This window comes from Pseudophryne corroboree, chromosome 7, assembly GCF_028390025.1.
Source record: "Pseudophryne corroboree isolate aPseCor3 chromosome 7, aPseCor3.hap2, whole genome shotgun sequence".
NCBI lineage: Eukaryota > Metazoa > Chordata > Amphibia > Anura > Myobatrachidae > Pseudophryne > Pseudophryne corroboree.
The window spans coordinates 67,436,125-67,456,895 of record NC_086450.1 but is presented as its reverse complement, the minus strand read 5'-3'; the positions used below and the strand labels follow the sequence as shown (position 1 = coordinate 67,456,895).

The 20,771-nt window shown below is 44.5% G+C and overlaps 1 protein-coding gene across 4 annotated transcripts in view; it reads right to left on the bottom strand.

Annotated features, from left to right (window-relative positions):
- Positions 1-3,099: 3,099 nt before the first annotated feature.
- The window catches only part of HDAC4 (histone deacetylase 4), a 249,405-nt gene continuing 231,733 nt past the window's right edge, over positions 3,100-20,771 (bottom strand). For 3 of the 4 annotated variants that reach the window (XM_063933265.1, XM_063933267.1, XM_063933266.1), the window contains 4 exons: positions 19,916-20,049; positions 19,434-19,518; positions 10,479-10,617; positions 3,100-9,461 (listed from right to left, as the gene is read on the bottom strand). In XM_063933265.1, coding sequence (XP_063789335.1) covers positions 9,422-9,461; positions 10,479-10,617; positions 19,434-19,518; positions 19,916-20,049 — 398 coding nt within the window. In that variant the 3' untranslated portion in view covers positions 3,100-9,421. Of the gene's footprint in view, positions 9,462-10,478; positions 10,618-19,433; positions 19,519-19,915; positions 20,050-20,771 lie in introns of those variants that run through there. The other variant, XR_010181903.1, reaches the window with a different exon arrangement.

Sequence of the window (20,771 nt, the reverse complement as noted above, 5' to 3'; positions counted from 1 at the left end):
TATATATATATATATATATATATATATATATATATATATATATATATATATATATATACACACACACACACACACACACATACAGTATCTCCACTATGTGGAAAAGATAGCACTCTCCAGATTGGAATGCAGCATGAGTCAAAGTAAGGTAGGAAACTAGGCTCCAGTTTCCTACCTTACTTTGACTCATGCTGCACTGCTGTACCCGTTGATTCTGTTGCTGTATACCTTGAAAAAGGTCCTGGTGTGGACCGAAACGTTGGACACTTCCTGGAAACTGTGAGATAAACTTTACAATAAATGTGAACTTTTTGGATTTTTTTGATATTCCAATCTGGAGAGTGCTATCTTTTCCACATAGTGGAGATACTGTATGTTGTACTATGGGTCCCATCTTCTATTAGGTTGGACCTTGATTGGCACCCCAGTAGTTGCCTGTGTTGCATGAGAATGCAGGGATACCTACATATATATACACACACATATACACACACACACAGATTTGGCTAGTTTAAACTTTTTTTTCACACTTTTTTTTTTATTATGCTGTGAGTACAGGCAGGATGCAGTGACTTCATAAAAAGTCTATTGTACTACGAAAAAATAGTGTTTTTATTCAAAATGTTTAATGCCAGTGGCATGCCCAGTGCTGATATTTAACCTTGTGTGTGTGTTTTTCTTAAAAGTGCTTTTGTACTTTAAATTTTGTATTACTATTTAGATTATTTCATGATAAGTAATAAGTAGGACTAAGGTTGTGTACACACGGTGAGATATTTTCTTTCGGTTTTGACTATATAGTCAAAATCGCAAGAAAAGTTAGTGCAGATCTCAAGGTGAAAGTCACCTTTGCGATCCGGATTCGATCCCGATGCGCGGTCCAGCCAGGTCAGCATCGCAAGAAAAGATAGACTGTGCAGGCAAGTCAATCCTTGCTAGATCGGTGTACTATCTAGTTCATCTCACATGTCAATGACATCTCACATAAGCCAAAATCTCACATAAACCAAAATCGTAAGCACACATAGTCCATATCTCAAGAAAAGTTAGTCAAAATCTGTGCTATCTGGGCTCCGGGGAGTTCAAGGGAAATCGCAAGTGAAAATCGGGCATAGCAAGGATCTCACCGTGTGTACACACCCTAATGCTTAACATTAACTTGCTATTCTTTTTTTCAATTTCACCTACATCCGAGTGTACTTTGTATGCTTTAACATGTTTAATCTATCTACATATATTCAGATGTATAGTCAAACAACAAAGAGAAAGGTGGACTCTGGTGTTGGGGCATATTCACATATAATAGGAATAATAAGCAGTAAAAAATGTAAAGATGTAAAATAAACCATATCAAAGACTAATAACTTTGGATTGTCAATGTTAGAAAGCATTAAAACATGATTGATCAAGGTTTCTAATACATAGCAATGTTTCACAGTATTGATATAGTGTAATAAGCAGGATGAATTTTTTTTTTCCTTAAAACGGGCATGCAAAAAATGGTTTGAACAAAAGAATTTTATTTAAAAAAAATAAAAAAAAAATCCAACCCTGTATAAAACAAATACCTGTGATTCCTTCCTGCAACTGCCAGCTAAATATTGATACGGGGCTCCGCTATGCAGATCCGGAGTACACAAGCCGCAAGAATTTAAAGACTATCTAACTGTTCGGGTAGCTCCACAATCAGGCATAAATGTGACAACCGGCTTATATACTTTTAGCATAGCCAGCAGTGTATTGGTGGTTCCAGAGTATAAAACCCTGTTACCGGCAGATAGTAAAGGGCCCTATAAACGGGAGAGATGTGTGCTGAGCGATGCGGGGGAGAACGGGGAGCTGCTCATTTCACCCAGCGGGTGAAATGAGCGACGTGCTAGATTGGCCTGCATGCAGGCTCAAGCCAGCAGCGGCGATAGCGATGTGCGGGGCCGCGCATCGCTATCGCTGAGGGGGCTACACACGAGTGACCTGTGCTTAAAATCTAAGCAATCTAGTCAGATTGCTTAGATTTTAAGCATGGATCTCTCCGTGAGTACCCCCCCTTACGTCGTAGGTCCTCTGTCTCCAGCTGACTGGGAGATGATGGGGTGATGTTGGATAGTCACATGAGTAAATTTCCATCTTTCTGCTCTCACGTTCCTATGATTTGTTAGAAGCAGAAAAAGAGGGCAAGTGTAAAGATTTAGAAGAGTGGGTCACCTTCGGGCGGTTGGGATTCGGCATCCCCTTCTATTTAGCGAGCTGCAATCAGATTGATTTGTAAGAGGTTTAAGGCAACCAATATTTTTCCTTTTCCTTGTTTAACTTCAAAAGAGGACTGTTCACTTGCTGCCTTATATATCTCACCCCTTCACAATGGCAATTATAACAAGATAACCAGTGATATTCACTGCACCTATCAGTGGTTTTAAAGCCATGGCTGAGATAGATAGATAGATAGATAGATAGATAGATAGATAGATAGATAGATAGATAGATAGATAGATAGATAGATAGATAGATAGACAGACAGACAGACAGAGACAGACAGGATCCTGATTGCAGTGCCAGCACTAGGATCTCAAACAAAGGACTGCAGAGCGGCAAGGGTGTGTGTGTGTGTGTGTGTGTGTGTGTGTGTGTGTGTGTGTGTGTGTGTGTGTGGCGGTGGGGAGGGGGAGGTTAGGTTTAGGCTGCGAGGGGAAGGGTTAGAGTAAGGCTGCGGGGAGAGGATGTGTTAGGCTGCAGGGGATGGAGGGTTAGGTTTAGGCTGCGGGGAGGTGGGGTTAGACACCACCAGGGAGGCTTTGGGTTAGGCTGCCAGGGTGGTGGTGGTGGAGGGGGGCTGGTGTTATGGTCAGGCTGTGGGTAAGGGATTAGGGGTATCATAGTTACCTAGTAGGTGTCGGGATCTTGAGTGTCGGGATGCCGCTGTCGGTATTCTGACTGCCGGCACCCAATTACCATCTGAATAGATATTTTCCATTATATTTATAGTTTTGATTAATTTGCCACATTAGTGCCTGTTTAAAAACTCTCTCCTTATTTTCAAACAACAGTCGAGCTTTGCTGTGCCAGAGACATTCCTTTAAAAGACAAAAGAGCCAGGAGACAGAATAGGGAACATTTTCTGTTTTATTTACATCACAAGAGTAACACGCTGCCATCATGTGGTAGAAAATACTGCACTGCTAAGAAAGTTCAAATCCATTGTCCTTGTCACAGAAAAAAGTAAAATAAAGACAGCCAGTCAGTGGAAAAGGTAGATAAAAAATGGCAAATAATATAAAATAATAAAAAAAAACAAAGGAAGAAGAAATAAAACCATCAGTGTTCAGCTCCTAGAGAGGAACAGAAAGTGGCAGAAAAAAGAGCCCAGCTTCCTGCAATAGTGGGCTGAAACCTGACACAGAAAACGCAGGTGAATGAAAAGGGTCCCAAAGGATTCATAGTTATAAAACCGTCATTACAGATCTGCAGATCTGGTAAACGATGCATGAAATTCTCTAAGTTTATAATCTTATTTTTATATATATTTATATTATGTATATATATATATATAACTATATACACACACATACATACACACACACTTCTCACCATCAGAATATGGAAAGTTAAACTCCAAACACATCTAGTCCCTTCTTCCAGTCCGTATGAGAAAGCTGGCCTCGGCAGGGCCCAGGATACGTAGTAACTCTGGCTGGAGTTTGCAGTTCTTAGCTTACGTATTTCTCTTCCTTTATACACAGTGCGTTTGCAGCGTAGGGGATGCGTGTGGCACCCCCCTACATAAAAAGGCAGCAATTACTCCTGTCTGCTCTGCGAGGGGTCACCTCTGAAGTAAACATACAATCACAGACAGGTGGCAGCTCTTAAATAACATCAGGCAAGGATACAGGCAGGCAATGTGTTCAGTGTATTGCAGATATTACGTCAGGTTACAAATTCACTACAGGTCAAAAGATGCTGGGAATTGTAGAATAAACAAAACAAAAAAGAAAAAAAGAAAGAAGAGTGCCTGCACCAATTCAATCATTAACGCATTTGGTGACCATTTAGAAATAATAATAATAATAATAATTAAAAAAAAAACAAATAAAAAACAACAAACCCTAACAGCCTGAGCTTGCACAGCACTAGCCGAACACCTGGCTGTCATCAATGCATCTGGTTCCAAATCACTAGCATCATGTAACAGTGATGGTCACCTGCGTACAGCATACACCCCAATGTGGAAACCTCATTGTACACCCCAAAATGGAAATAGGTTAATGCTACACTGCCTGCAAACCTTCAGTTATTGGAGGACACACACACACACACACATATAGTAACTGACAAAGCAGATTACATCATAGAACAGTGTTATAGTGTAACAGCAATATGGGAGACAGCACATGTGAAATGATGCATACACTGACATGTCTGACCTGCTCTCTGACTGCTGACAGAAGATACACAGTGTTTACACGGGGCTGTAGACTGTATCACACTACTTGCCCCTTAATAGTGTTTTAGCATACACATTAAAAAAAACAAAAAGGAATAGTTTATGTACATACATGTGAGAGGCTTGATAAAGCAATACTAATGAAAGCCATCCTTTCCAATACGGCAGACCTGCCCCATTTCCTTCTGCGCACATACCAGTTGTTTCCTCTAGGAGCACAAACGTATTTTCCCAATTAATTAAAATGGAGTGTGCACTCCACTCCTCCCTGCACAGGGAAATGGAGTGAGCACTACATGCCAGCACGCACAGGGAAAATGGAGTCACCACTACATTCCAGCCCACACAGGGAAATGAAGTTGGCACTACATTACAGCCCGCACAGAGTAATGCAGTGAGCACTACATCCTATCCTGCACAGGGTAATGCAGTGAGCACTACATTCTAGGCCACGCCGGAAAATGGAGTGAGCACTACATTCCAGCCTGCACAGGGAAATGCAGTGAGCACTACATTTCAGCTCGCACAGGGTAATGCAGTGAGCACTACATCCTAGCCTGCACAGGGTAATGTAGTAAGCACTACATCCTAGCCTGCACAGGGTAATGCAGTGAGCACTACATTCCAGGCAATGCCGGAAAATGGAATGAGCACAGGGAAATCGCGTGAGCACTACGTTCCAGCCCATACAGGGAAATCGAGTGAACACTACATTCCAGCCTGCACAGGGCAATGCAGTGAGCACTACATTCCAGCCCGCACAGGGAAATGTAGTGAGCACTACATTCCAGCCTGCATAGGGAAATGCAGTGAGCACTACATCCTAGCCTGCACAGGGTAATGCACTGAGCACTACATTCCAGGCCATGACGGAAAATGGAGTGAGCACAGGGAAATCGAGTGAGCACTACGTTCCAGCCCATACAGGGAAATCGAGTGAACACTACATTCTAGCCCGCACAGGGTAATGCAGTGAGCACTACATTCCAGCCCGCACAGGGAAATGTAGTGAGCACTACATTCCAGCCCGCACAGGGAAATGCAGTGAGCACTACATTCCAGCCCGCACAGGGAAATGCAGTGAGCACTACATTCCAGTCTACACAGGGAAATTCAGTGAGCACTACATTTCAGTCTACACAGGGAAATTCAGTGAGCACTACATTCCCGTCTACACAGGGAAATGCAGTGAGCACTACATTCTAGCCTGCACAGGGAAATGGAGTGCTTTCCCCTCAGTGCTAACACCCACAATGTACTTGGCACCTTACAGAGGCACTTCAGCTCTACGACTTCCAAGAAAAATGACGTTACACAGAAAAGGAAAATAGATTATTCTTCCACTTCATGGCATGTATGACTATATTTGCAAACAGAGAACTTACAGAATATTTTTTGCTTTCAATTAAAAAACAAAACAAAAACATAACCTATAACAATACTTTGAGATTGACCAAAATAAAATAAAACAAGTGTCCATCTTAGAGAATGGAGCACATTCTCTGCCGTGCACAGCAAAATGACCAGCTACACAGTATAGGACCGAGCTGTGCCTGCTTCATGCAGCCTCAAAGTATATAGTAACATCTAGAAAAATAGATTCATATATATATATATTTCTATATATAATTATCTTTATATATATTTTCTTATTTCATTTATAGGGAGGTCAATGCCCAGAAAATAGGAGTGTGGCCTCTTCCCTTGCACACACAAAACTATATATATATGTGTGTAAAACATGGAATGAGCGGGAAAAGTAGAACGTCTGGGAATAAGAATAAAGAAAGAAAACAAGGAATGAAATTCAATGCGAGGAAAGAATAAATCGCCATGAGAAAAAATAGAAACCGCTCCGACTACACCCGGTAGCCCAACACGAAGAGTCTGGCAGCTCGCTCACGTCTCATGCAATGATGGTCAGCTCGTTGCCCGAAAGGGCGCTATTAACAGATCCTGCTCTGAAAGGTGTATTCCCCATATGCTTATACTACACTAGTTTTCGTCTTCTTTCCTTTTGTAAGATAACTGATTAAAAGCACAAATTCCAGATGATCAGCGGATATGGACACATTTACTAGACCCATGTAGAATGTGGGCATTCAAGTGAAATCAGATACAGTATCAGATTAAAGAGTGATATGACTATTTTCCTGAATATAACAGCACCTGTAATAGGGATTCAGACAGACTGTCCCATATGGACATAAGGTCGATGAGAAAAATTACCATATTCACAAACGTTGATATTTAACATGTCAACACCAGAATGTCAACGGTACATTTTTGTGCTATTTTTAGAGTTCAGTTATAAGGGGTCGATTCAGCTGTTGCCAGCGCCCCTTGCTGGGCGTCTATCGGAGCTATTAAATGGTTCCTCTGATAGACGGCAGTCACAATTTTTTTTAAACAGCCTCAGGAGGTGCGAGAAAAAAATATGTTGAAAAGTCACCCAAACCTGGACTTTGGATGCCCAATCAAGCGCTTTAGACGGAGGTTTAGCCGCATAAAGCTGTCAAGTGCGTTGAATACTAATGGGCGTCTAAACGACGAAAAAGTTCCGATAGACGCCCACCATGGGGCGCCGGCGACAATCGAATCTGCTCCTATATATGCAAAAATCTACATGTCGACAATCTGCTGTCAAATGTCAACATTTGTGAATGTCGACACATTGTTTGTTGACCTATATCAGCATCCAATACCCCCCCTCCCCCGTAATACATCTTTCAGAGCGAATCCAGTATATTCAAAAAATACATGCCATAAAAGCCCGAAGCATGCAATTTCTGAGAGCCTCAAAGGCACAAACCAGGGCCAGGACCCTAAACACGATGAAACCCAGGGCAACCAGTACTGTGTCAGCCCACAGACGGACGAGCTGATACAAATCCAACATGTTGTACATAGATTGAGGGTCAGCGGGCAGAACAGGAAGGAGGGACTGCTAGTACCACACACAGTGTGACCAGGAAATAAAGACCGTTTGGTGCAGTGAGGTGCTGACTTTGTGCAGTCACAGGCTGTAGTGTAGTTACAGAACGGCCATGAGATTAATAATAATAATAAAAATACACACAGTAAGGGCACAATGTGAGGGTCCCAACACACAGGTGGGGGCTTTCAGAGGCCCCCTGGCTATTCATCCGAAACACATGTGCTGCCAGGACAGGAAAATAACAAATGTCAAGGTGCAGCGCAGCCACTGGAGAACCATTAACAATAAAGCCAAATCCAAAGGAGAATCTGCAGAGGAACCAGTAAAAGTGCTGGCGAGCAGCACACACTGCACCCCTGGCAGCGAGGCGGTTCCCAGGTCCCAGACGTCTGTTAGGCAATGGCTGCGAGTCACATGCTGCTGTAAATTCAGCCACAACTCTCAGCATGGATAATAAGTGCTATATTGAGGTTATATCCCAGACTGAGCGGCCCCTGCTCCCTCCATGCAATCCCAGGAGCAAGGCACACATACAGTACTTTGTTGGTCTCCTTAAAGAAATGAAAGTCTTAGTTAACGGCTCCCTCTGACACGGTAACAGGTGAGGTAAGAGGTACCCGTTACACAGATACAAATCAGAAGAGCATTCTAACCAGTCTTAGGATTGATCGTTAAGATACATAATGGGGCATCTCTGCCGTCACCCGTCCCCCACATTTCGGATACATACAGGAAGTCTCGGTGGGAAGATCAGGGGGGAGTAGTTTGGAATCTAAAATAATCCCCTGAGGGAACTCAAAACCCCCCCTTAAAAGTTCTCAATAGCATAACAAAAAAATTTTAAAAAAGGAAATTTCAAAGAGTTACCACAAGAAAACATTCCTTACAAAAACAATAGCAAAATAAAATAAAAAAACAAGTGTGACCCAATTTCTAAATCTTTGAATTCAAAATAACTAAAAAAAAAAAAAAAACACCTTGAAACTGGAAATGTACTGCTCAGCTGCAATCTTTTGCTCAAAGAACCTTACGGAACAAGTAAAATTATAATTAAAAAAAAAAAAGAAATGAGCCACTTTAAAAGGAATTACGCAGGCCCGTAACATGCTACCTGCGCAGTGAGAGCCCATATCCTCCATCTCCATGTGGCAGAAATGCACCAACATATTATCATTTGCGGAAAAAGTTTATGCTTGGAGATCCCGGATCACTGGCGGAGGACACAGTCCGGCTATCGTACGTCTACGACATGCAACTTGGTTAAGAGAAATCAAAAAGTGAAAGAAAACAAAAGACAATCGCTGCCACGTCAATGCAATGCATCACTGAGAGGACACAAGTGTTCGTGTGTCGTGACGTGTCACTTCTTCTCTAGTTTGTGGGCGTTTATATTTTTAAGGCAAGTCCTTCAACTTTTTAAACAACAATAAAGGAATAAACCATTCAAATGGATATAATGTGTTCCAACCATGGACAAGGCACAATCCTTCCTCTTGTTTCTCTTCCAGACTAAGAGTACAAAGTCCCTCGCTACGTTAACAGGCGTCAGAGGATTTCTTTTCATCCACTGCATAAACCCCGTTATGAAGGAGAAATGTTCGAGAAAACAGGCTAAACCAAGTGGTTTAAATAAGTGTCCGCAGAGTAACGGTCACCCTCCCTTCAGCGCACACAGAATCCTTCTGAATCTGCAGAATGTTAAAGCACCAAAACTGTTTACAAGGACCCCCCCAAAAGAGGTCACTTTTATCCTTGTTTTTCTTTGAATTAGTATTTGTTAAAAATCATGAAAGAAAATAAAATATTTTTTTGGCAAGAGCTGCCAGTGCCTCCTAAAGGAGCAGTGCCTCCTGTGACCAGGGACGGCACACTGCGGCTGTGCGTTGCACAGTGCACCGCGGTTTGTGGTTCTGTGGATGCACACAGAGTTCTTTACATCCATGTCGCTGCTCGTCTTCCTGGGGACAGAGCACAGGCAGAGAAATTGGAGGGGGCAGCCCCCCAACAAAGGTACGGATTTACACAACGGACAGTCACCAGTCACTTTGCTACAGCGGGGGCTCTTCATCCATCGGCTCATCCTCGGTTCTAGAAGACATTAGGGCCAGAGGTCAAAGGGCAGGAAATGATGACTGTGCTACGCAGAGTTTTACAATTGCTTCATGAGAGCACAAAAAGTAGCTTATATGAACTTAAACTTCATCTACTATAAAAAAAAAAACAAGAGGAGTTTGAGATGTGCACAGATTTTAATTTCCCAGCCAACTGCATAAAGAATGCATGAGCCCTGAGTGCACAGTAAGTAGTCTAATACTATTTTATATATACTACCAAGTACTACACTCAGTTTTTCATTTGTCCAATTTAGCAACTATTCAGCGCTTCAAAGTTTTATAGCAAGTTCCCACATAAAGCTTAAGTTACTTAAGTGAAAAGGAGACTCAACGTCCCGGTACAACAGCATCATGAGAAAGTGTTGTGAAGACCAGATGGGTTCTCCTGGGCATGGTAATTATTAAATGGGAAAATTTGGGCCATCGGGTGACATATTATGGTCAGTCGATTATTCGGAGGTGCTGGGGAGCATCCAGTGCTTTGGGTACATATCGGTACCAATGTCAGGGAATTTGATACATGGGTGGTCCTCAAAAACTTTTTAAGGGAATAAGGTTGTAAAGGACCATCCAAGATAGTGTTATCTAAAATACTGTTTGTGCCAATATCAACACCATAAACGCAATGGGAGCATTAGGGAGATTAACAAAGTTCCAAGGGGTTGGTGTTAAGACAAAGAGTATTGAGTTTTAGAACTGGGATGATTTCTCTGATCTATACCTAGGACAGTTCGCACCTCAATGGGGAAGGTGCAGTAATGCATAGGGGACATGTTGGTAAGATTTCAGACTAGGAACTGATAGGGGGAGGAAGGGGCAATATATCAAGGGAAGTTATCCAATTTAGGATATCATGCAGGAATCTAAACTAGCAATAGTCCCATCAAGGGCTTTCTATTGTTATTTCCTTCTCTGGTTGGCTCAACAGAATGAGAATAGAGGATAGAATAAGCTTGATGGACCAGTACCACCCAGCTTGGTCAGTGCCCACCTTTGCTCTGGATGGACGCCCACGGACAGGGACGCCATTGCTGTCACAGTCTCTGCTTCTTCGGTCTCACATTTCTGGGCCTCTATAAGCGAGTAGGAGACGGTCGAGGAAACACGTTTTAGACATGACCAGTTTTCACCTAGGGAAATGAGGAGGGCAAAGCCCAGTATGTTATCACAATAACAAGTACTATGCTGTATATACTTTCATTTCATAATCAATAGTGATTTAATAGGAGATTCTAGACCAGTGTTCTCACCACAATAATATGCTATACCGTATTCCTGATCCATGTACCCATGTCATCGGCACGTGACATGTTCCAATAGTATACTCAGCCCGAAAGCTACCTTCCTTTTATCCAAGTGGACGTATTCCAGAGATATCTCAACTTTTAAAAATTCTGTTTCGCTTACAAAATTACTCCCGTCAATCTTAATTCCATACTCATGGTTCCCTAACAGCTGAGGACCGGGCTTTCAAGCATAGTGTGTGGTGAACCCATCACTGCGGACTTTGTTTTAAAAAAGTGCAATTCTATATAATAGATATTTAGGGCCTTATATAGACACCAGTGAAATCGCAATAAGAAATTTTTTAAGCGTCTCATCTCTGCGACCTATTGTAAATCAGATGCATCTGTAAATCTCATTTCAGAATCACACACAACTCTCTTGTGGCTTATTGGACATAATTGGATGCCAAAGCGCTGTTCGTATATAGGATATTGTTCTGAGTGCAAGTAGAAGGAATTGTGGGCTATGCAAATCACAAACCGATCTATCTGATCTCTTGCCCAAAGACCAGGACCAGTGCAAGTGTGCCCGGATAATGAGGCTGGCTATGAAACCACAGGTAAGGATAAGGGTAGGGTGGGGTGGGGTGGGGTGGGGGGCAATGCAGTTGGACAGATGTGCATAATGCTGCATATAGGCAAATATTAGTTACATAGAAACACAGAATTGGACGGCAGATAAGAACCACTTGACCCATCTAGTCTGCCAACACTTACATACTAGGGTTAATTTTTGTCAGGAGCCAATTAACCTACCAGTATATTTTTGGATTGTGGTAGTAAACCAGAGTACCCGGAAGAAACCCACGCAAGCATGGGGAGAATATACAAACTCCACACAGTTAGAGCCAAGGTAGGAATTGAACCCATGACCTCAGTGCTGTGAGGCAGTAATTCTCACCATCACACTATCCGTACTGCCCAGTATAGACGCAGCTGCTGTGTGTACTGCGTCCCTCCAGGAACTAAGTAATATAAACTGTTGTTATCCCACACGGCATTATTTTGGAAAACCAATAAAGTTTAAACAAGAAACACATTTTTAATTTGGCAGTATGAGATCCTGTTTGGGGCTAGGACCACCTGGGAGTCTATATTGCCTTAGTATGCTTTGTGCAAATTATACCACTCATTGCTTTTATCCATCATGTGCAGGCTTTAATTTAGGCTTAAAAAACCAAAACACATTACGCACAATACATTTCCCTGAACACTGCATAATCCTGTGCTCGCTTGTGCTAAGAGAATGAGGTGTTAAATTAGGAAAGGTATGATTATAATGGCTTAAGGCCTGATACCAGCTAGCAGTAAAGCACATGCATTTACACCTGCAGAGGGACCGGACAATGGAACCCACGGTTTACAATACAAGCACACCAACTGATGTTTTACTTGCATTTGGATGTATGGTGTTTACGTGGCAGTTTTTGGTTAAAAGCTTTAAGCTAAAACGTGGTGAAGGGAAACTGAATGTGCTTATTACCTGCATCTTGGAAACTAATCCAATTGCGTAGCAACCAGGGTTTGACACAGGAAATACCCGAGTAACTGGGCAGTGTAAATGGGTGACTCGGGTCATCCAACCCATGTCCAGTTTACAGCCTGGGGAGACAGCAGGATGCCCGGCGATTGGAGAGGTCATCTTCAAGCACCGGCAAAACCGTTAACACTGTACGCGCGTGCAGTGTAAATGGGGCCACCCAGGAAATAACTAGGGTCGGAGCCACGGTTTAAACAGGGTCTGTCTTGGGTGGCAACAGTGTTCCAAATCCTGGGTCAAATCTATGTGTTTACATGCATTTTAGCACTTGGGGAGACCCAGCACTTTGCGCAGAATCTATGGATTAGCGTGCAGTAATCCATGGCTTACAGTAAGGGAAAACAGACGATTTACAGAATAGCACCCGGAGTGAAACCTGTAGCTACTCCTTGCATGTAAAACCTTGTGCCTAATTGAATTCCCCCTTAAATATACGATTAAAACACCAAAGCAATCCTTGTAATTATAAAGATTTTAAAAAATTATAATTTTTTCACTGAATCCATTGGGAGAAACTGGGCCATGTGACTATAAAGCCTATTTTTGGACTTAAATATTGTGTGCTCCTCCCTCTTCTTTTTGCCTAACCTGCAGGGAAGTAAGAAATTCTAATATTTTTTTGTCTTGCAAGACAGTGACCACAAAGAGAAAATAGGATTTTGGTACTTACCAGGTAAATCCTTTTCTTTGAATCCATAGGGGGCACTGGAGTACTCTTGGGATAAGGACGGCTTTAGCTGGACAGGCAGTGAATATTTAAATTTAGTAACTCTCCTCCCCCTCCATACTCCCAGAATACCTCAGTGCTTTTTACTGAGCCGAACAGGAGCGATAGAGAGGATGACAATGGAGAATTACATATAACATTATAACATAACGGACAACAATAAAGTTGACACATAACGTAACGGACAACTAACAGTTGACACCCTAACCGATATAACTTGAACTTTTGAACAAGTCAGTGAGAATGTGTTACCATAAGGTCCACTGAACTTACCAAAAACCAGGTAAAACTGCTCTGGGTGGGCATCCAGTGCCCCCTATGGATTCAAAGAAAAGGATTTACCTGGTAAGTACCAAAATCCTATTTTCTTTTTCATCCACTAGTGGTCACTGGAGTACTCTTGGGACGTACCAAAGCTTCCCCCTTGGGCGGGAGAGCTGTTTGGCACCTGTAACACTAGGCGGCCAAAGCTAGATGCTGATGCCGCAAACGTATCAAACTTGTAAAAGTGCATAAACATGTGCACGGATGACCATGTAGCCGCACGGCAAAGCTGCGTCGTAGAAGCCCCACGACCAGCTGCCCATGAAGTTCCCACAGAACGTGTGGAATGACCTGTGTTACTGATGTAGGCGGCTGTAACCTAGCATGAAGGTAAGCCTGACGTATGGTCAGTTTAATCCATTTGGATAAGGTCTGCTTAGAAGCTGGCCAACCCATCTTGGCAGCATCATGGAGAACAAACAACGTATCCGTCTTACGAACTGTAGACGTTCGGGCTACATAAACGCGTAGTGCGCGTACCACATCCAAATTTCCAGAATCTTCTGTTAACACAGGAACTACTATTGGTTGATTGATGTGAAAAGATGACATTACCTTTGGCAAGAAAGCGGGATTCGTCCGGAGTTCCGCTCTGTCATCATGAAATATCTAAAACCAGATTCAAGTCCCATGGCGCTGTAGGTGGATGGAGGCTGTACTCTGAGGACACCTTGCAGAAAGGTGTGTACAGACGGCAAAAGAGCCAAACGTCTTTGAAAGTAAATTGACAAGGCAGAGACCTGCACCTTTAGTGTAGATAAACGCAGTCCTCCATCTAACCCCGTCTGTAGAAATAACAAGAGACGGGATAACTTGAAAGATGATGTCGGAAACTTCCGAGCTTCACACCAACCTATATAGGCACGCCAAATTCTGTAATAATGAGCTGCCGTAACTGGCTTCCTAGCATGTAACATGGTTGGTATAACAGATTCTGCAATGCCCTCTCTTCTTAAGAGGGCGGTCTCAACAGCCACCCCGTCAAACGCAGCCGCGCTAAATCGGGGTAAAGGAATGGACCCTGTTGTAACAGGTCCGGACGAAGCGGGAGCGGCCAAGGATCGTCTGCGAGTAGTCCGCGGAGATCCGAGAACCAAGCTCTCCGAGGCCAATGAGACGCCACTAGTATGACTGTGGCGGACTCTCTTTTGATCCGTTTTAGCAACAGAGGGAGCAGCGGAAATGGTGGAAACAGATACACGAGGCTGTACGGCCACGCGATTGTGAGAGCATCCACCGCCACTACCTTTGGATCTCGCGTTCTGGACACATACTGGGGCGTTTGGCGATTGTGGCGAGATGCCATCAGGTCCACTTGAGGGTAACCCCACCTCTGGACCAACATGTGAAATACTTCTGGATTTAATGCCCATTCTCCTGGATAAAAATCCCGACGGCTGAGATAATCCGCCTCCCAGTTGTCCACTCCCGGAATGAACACTGCCGACAATATCACTTGGTGATGCTCGGCCCAATTGAGGATTCGAGCTACTTCCCGCATGGCCATGCGGCTTCTTGTTCCTCCTTGTTTGTTGATGTACGCGACCGCCGTCGCGTTGTCTGCCTGCACATGGACAGTCTGCGACCGGAGCATGTGCACTGCTTGTCGTAGCGCATTGTAAATTGCCCGAAGTTCCAGGACATTTATAGACAGCAATCTTTCGTGATCCGCCCAGAGACCCTGGAGCTGACCATTTTGAACCACAGCTCCCCAACCTCTGAGACTCGCATCTGTCGTTAGAATTATCCAATTTCAGACGCCGAACCGTTTCCCTGCGGGTAGATTGTGTACTTTGAGCCACCAAAGTAGAGATACTCTGGCCCATGGAGACAACCTCACCATCTTGTGAATCTGCAGATGCGAGCCCGACCACTGTGCGAGCACATCCAGTTGAAAAGGACGTGAGTGAAATCTTCCGAACTGAAGCGCTTCGAAAGCCGCCACCATTTTCCCCAACAGTCGAATGCACAAATGTACCGAGACTGTGCGTGGCTTGAGCACTAATTGCACCAGATGATGAATACTCTGTACCTTCTGTTCTGGTAGGTAAATTCTTTGATCCACCGTATCGAGAATCATTCCTAGGAATTGAAGTCGTTGAGACGGAATCAGATGTGATTTCTTGAAGTTGACAATCCAACCGTGCTGAACTAGCACATTGTATGTAAGCAACGCATGTTGGAGGAGCCTCTGTTGAGACGGAGCTTTGATGAGTAGATCGTCCAAGTACGGAACTATTATCACTCCCAGGGATCTGAGATGAGCTATCATCACAGACATCACTTTGGTGAATACCCGAGGCGCTGACGAGAGGCCAAACAGTAGAGCCTGAAACTGGTAATGGTTTTGCCATACTGCAAAACGCAAGAACCTCTGATGAGGTGGCCAAATTGGAATGTGTAAGTATGCATCCTTGAGATCCAGAGCAATCATGAATTCCTGTGGCTCTAAACCTGCAATTACTGACCGCAGAGATTCCATCTTGAATCTGTAGTAAGTGACGTACTGATTGAGACCCTTTAAGTTCAATATTGGTCTGACCGAGCCAACCGGCTTCGGTACTACAAACAGACTGGAATAATAATCCTGACCTTGTTGGTGAACAGGGACCGGAATCAAAAATGCTGAATCCAGCAGAGACTGAATGGCAATTTGCAGAACCGCCCTCTTGTCGTCCGACACAGGCAGTCCTGTCTTGAAAAACCGCAGTGGCTAAATTGCGGATCCACCCATCTGTGGATGTCTGGAACCACGCCAAATGGAACGTCTGAAGGCGTGCCCCCACAACTGGAGATCCGAGATGGGCTGGGAGCCCGTCAGGCCACTGGCCTGTCGGTGACCTTAGCATCCTGACGACTGGTGGTGGTTTGTTGAAAACCACATCTTCGACCTCATCTACCAGGTGTGGTTGTTCCTCTACCACGGCCTCGAAAGGGCTGAGGTCTAAAGGATTTGAACGCTGGTCCAGAGTTTTTCCTTCTAGGGACCGTTGGAGGCAATGGTAGGAAAACAGACTTCCCACCCGTGGCCTCAGAAATCCATTTGTCCAATTCAGGACCAAATAACTTCTCGCCACCGTAAGGTAACGCTTCTATTCCTCTCTTGACCTCTGCCTCCACCTGCCAAGAATGCAGGCGGAGTGCTCGTCGAGCCGTAACTAGGTGACGATGAAAGGCATGAACTGAGCTGACATACGTCAGTAGAAGCTGTACAAAGATAATCCGCAGCTTCACAGATTTGATCAGCAATAAGTATAAGGTGTTCGTCCTGTAGGGCGGACCTGAGTTCCGTTATCCATACAATTAGCGCCTTAGTTACCCAAATGCCAACCAAACCAGGTCTAAGCAACACTCCTGCTGCTGTATACATGGACTTTAGCATAGCTTCTAGTTTATGCTCTGAAGGGTCTTTAAGCGTAGTAGCAGTTGGTACTGGAATGGTTAATTTTTTTGTAAGTTTTGACACAGACGAATCCACCATCGGCGGATTCTCCCATGTAGATGTCACAGACTCTGGAAACGGGTAACTAGACTTAAATCGGCGAGGTATAGAAAACCGTTTATCCGGATTCTTCCGTGTTTCTATTAACATCTTATTAAGAGAGTCCGAAAAAGGAAAACACACTTGAGATCTCTGTCGTTTAGTAAATACTACCTCATCATTTGTCAGAGGTTCTTCAGTCTCTGGAAACTTCAGAGACTGACGCACCGCCCTGATGAGATCATCAATGCCTGGGCTGTCAATATCCTCACTATCTGACTGCTGGTCCAATTCGCCTTCCTCATGCTCATCTTGCGCACTGAGGTCAGGCATAGAATCGTCAGAATGCAACATAGCAGAAACTGGTAAATTATAAGATAAATGAAAATTATCCCTTCCACCCAAAGTGGACTTTGACCTTGGCAAAGACTGAGAACCTTCTGGCATCCTTGGCGGACTCACCCGAGACTCAGATTTTGCCGCCTCCCGCTCGTGGCGAGCGGCGGCCAATTCTGATTGCAAGCCAGCCATTATATCCGCTAACATTGCCCATTGAGGATCCGGGGAAGAAATCGGAATAGAAATCGGAGTAGAAATCGTATTTGTATCTGAATTCACAAAACATACTGTACATGTGGTAGAACCATCCGGTAACACACTCTTACAGACATTGCAGTGAAACTGCTTTTTTGTTTTTGCTGGTGCCTTACTCATTATGCAGACAGACAATACAATATACAAAGACAGACAGCTCGCATGACTCAGTAAAATTGTTACTAAGGTGTGTCTATATATGGCCGAAGTGCAGTGCACGTGGCCAGTACTATATGAAACCTGATCCAAAATTCCCACTAACACCCCTGCGCCATCCGGTGGAGTAGTGTTGTAGGACAGGAACATTCTGGAATCATAAACAGGAAGAAATAGGAAGCATGGTTAAAATGGCCCCCATGCCATGCTTACAGTCAGAAACACAGTTCAGGTTATAAAGACATGTGTAAAGCCATATATAACCTGCCCCGTTAATATAGGCTCTGTAATAATCTTGTAACGCCATGCAGCCTTGCCTATACTGCTGCTGCCATGGGTATTTACTCCCCCTCACCCCCCCTGCAGCTGCGCTGCCTGAGGACAGACTACTCCCCCCCTTTGAGCTCCGTGTACCGCTGTCTTTCCAGCGGACGGGAGCGTGGGTGCAGGGAGCCGGGGAGCGGATGCCGGTAGCCGGGGAGTGCGGCGTATAGCGCCGAGGAGCTCAGGAAGTGCGGCCGGCGTCTCTGAGTGACGTGCGGCCGCTCGGAGCGGCGGCCTCAGTAAGCATCGGCGGCAGGAGTGGCTGTGGCGGGCGCTGAGTACCGTGGAACGGCTGGGGCGGGCCGCCGGGTGCGACGGTAAAGAAGCACGTACCCCACACAACGGGACGGCAGCGTGAGCTGACCGCCCTGTCCCTCCAGCATACCTGATCTCCTGTAGCGAGGGCTATGACGGGGCTTCTTCTGTAAGCTCCGTCCAGCCTTTCCTGCAGCTCAGAGACAGAGATGCTGTTGGCTGTGAGGGTGCTCTGTTTGAGGACCGACATGCCAGTAGCTGCTTCTTGCAGCGTGCACTATCCCGGACCAAGCTTCTTGCTAAGCTGGGAAGGGATGTGCTGAAGTTGAAAATTGAAAAAAAAAAAAAAAAGTAAAAAAATCAAAGTATGTGTGGAAGAACCACACGTGCGTGTCACTACTGTGAGCACTGAAAAAACACTGAGGTATTCTGGGAGTATGGAGGGGAGGAGAGTTACTAAATTTAAATATTCAGTGCCTGTCCAGCTAAAGCCGTCCATATCCCAAGAGTATTCCAGTGACCCCTAGTGGATGAAAAAGAAATATCTAGGCAAGCCCTCATCCAATAACGAGGTATAGTCAATGTCTGATATCTCCCCTACCTCACCCTCTTCATGAGCAGCAAGAATCAGACTCAGATGTGTGCAGGTCTAGCACTGCCGCAACCACCCAATGGCATGGTGGTAGCACAGGGCCCAAGTTCTCTATCTGCACCAGCAGTGAAGACATCAGCCCTGAGCAATACATCAGGAGTTAGATACCAAAGTGAGAGCAATGCACATTCTGGTCACAGTATGAAGTGGGGAGAATTATTCTTATATACAATACTGGAAACTGCTACATCATAGAAAAGCAGCCTATGCTGTGGGTAGGCAAAGATCAATAAACAAATGAGGTGGAGCACGAGACATATTGAATATTTCAATCTAAAGAAGGATGCGCTATACCCCATCGTACACTGGGGCAGATGTATTAAGTTTGGAGAAGTGATAAAGCGGTGATAAGTGCAAGGTGATAACGCACCAGCCAATCAGCTGCAATATGTAAATTGACAGTTAGGAGCTGACTGGCTGGTGCGTTATCACCTTGCACTTATCACTGCTTTATCACTTCTCCAGGCTTAATACATCTCCCCCAATGTCCCAGAAGTGGATGAAAAAGAAAGACAAAACTGTGCATGATTAGTGGTAGACGTTACTCCATGAGAGCACCATTCACTGTAACATTAGTATGTGCTTGGTTCATCTGTTCAATACCTACTGTGGATTTGAATGACTTTCTCCATGGAACTCACTGCATTGCTGTTTGGTCTCTGCTGCAGCACAGACTCGGGGAATGGCTCTAGCTGTTGAGGAAAGAGTAAAAATGGGCACTTCGGGTTAATACACCTCAATCCACCCAACATACGATCAGTTTATTTTATACCATTGGATGTGCAGTGTCGTACACAGCCTTAAATTGCTTTGCACCATCCTCTCTATGATAGAATGCAACGCAACTTGCTCCCCAAGCATAAAAGGGCTCACAGGGCTTTGTATGTAGCTCCCGTGTTTCCAAAGGTGTCAGGGGGGCACTGTCTGTCCACCAACAAAAAATGTTGGGGATGAAATGGAAACAAGAGAACAGATAAGTTTACCCAAGCACAAGTAGAGTGGAACAGGCCAACAGTATTGGTTTAGAGAACTATAGCTGTTGGGCAGATACAGTAACAAGCAGTGAGAAACTTTGTGTTTTCCTCTTACCTCGTTACCAAGCAAGGCGGACACACAAGCTTCAGAGGCATCGCAAATCGCTGTTAAATCGTGGCCTCCCTCCAATGCCAGAATAACACGGCCTCCAGCTAGCTCCATAAGCTGCTTTGTCAGATACCCAAAACCTTAGAAAAGAAGAAAAAGTCCATTTCACACACACACAATATGCACACAACACGTCTTTTGTCCTGCCTCTCTATTACCTTCTGTCTCTGTCATCTTCTCCTCTTTCACCATCTATCTCTTACCCCTCATTTGTCTTTCACTTATCGGCACTTGATTTTATTATATACAGATGTGTCCACATACACCTATTTTCAAATAGCGCCAAATAACACCATTTAGCACAACACAGACTTTGAGAAAGCCACACCAAAACACTAATCCTATGGACCTAGGGAGTAATTCACATCTGATCGCTGCTGTGGGTTTTCGCACAGAGGGCGAGATCAGGTCTGTACTGCACATGCGTATACACCCCAATGCGCCGGACGACTGCACTGGGCACCGGTGCGTAGCGACAGGATGGTGCAAAAAAAGCGATCGCATGGTGACTGACAGGAAGAGGCCGTTTGTGGAAGGCAACTGACCATTTTGTAGGAGTGTCCGGGAAAACGCAGGAGGGACCAGGCGTTTGGAGGGAGGGTTTCTGACGTCAGCTCCGGCCCCCGATCATCGCACTGGAGGAGTAAGTCCTGGGCTGAGCAGAGACTGCACAAACTCATGTTTGTGCAGCTCTCCAACAAATGCGAACGCACACCTGTACACAGCAAATACCCTCCCCCTGTAGGCGGCGACTACCTGATCGCAGGGATGCAAAAAACGCACCCTAGCAATCAGGTCTGAA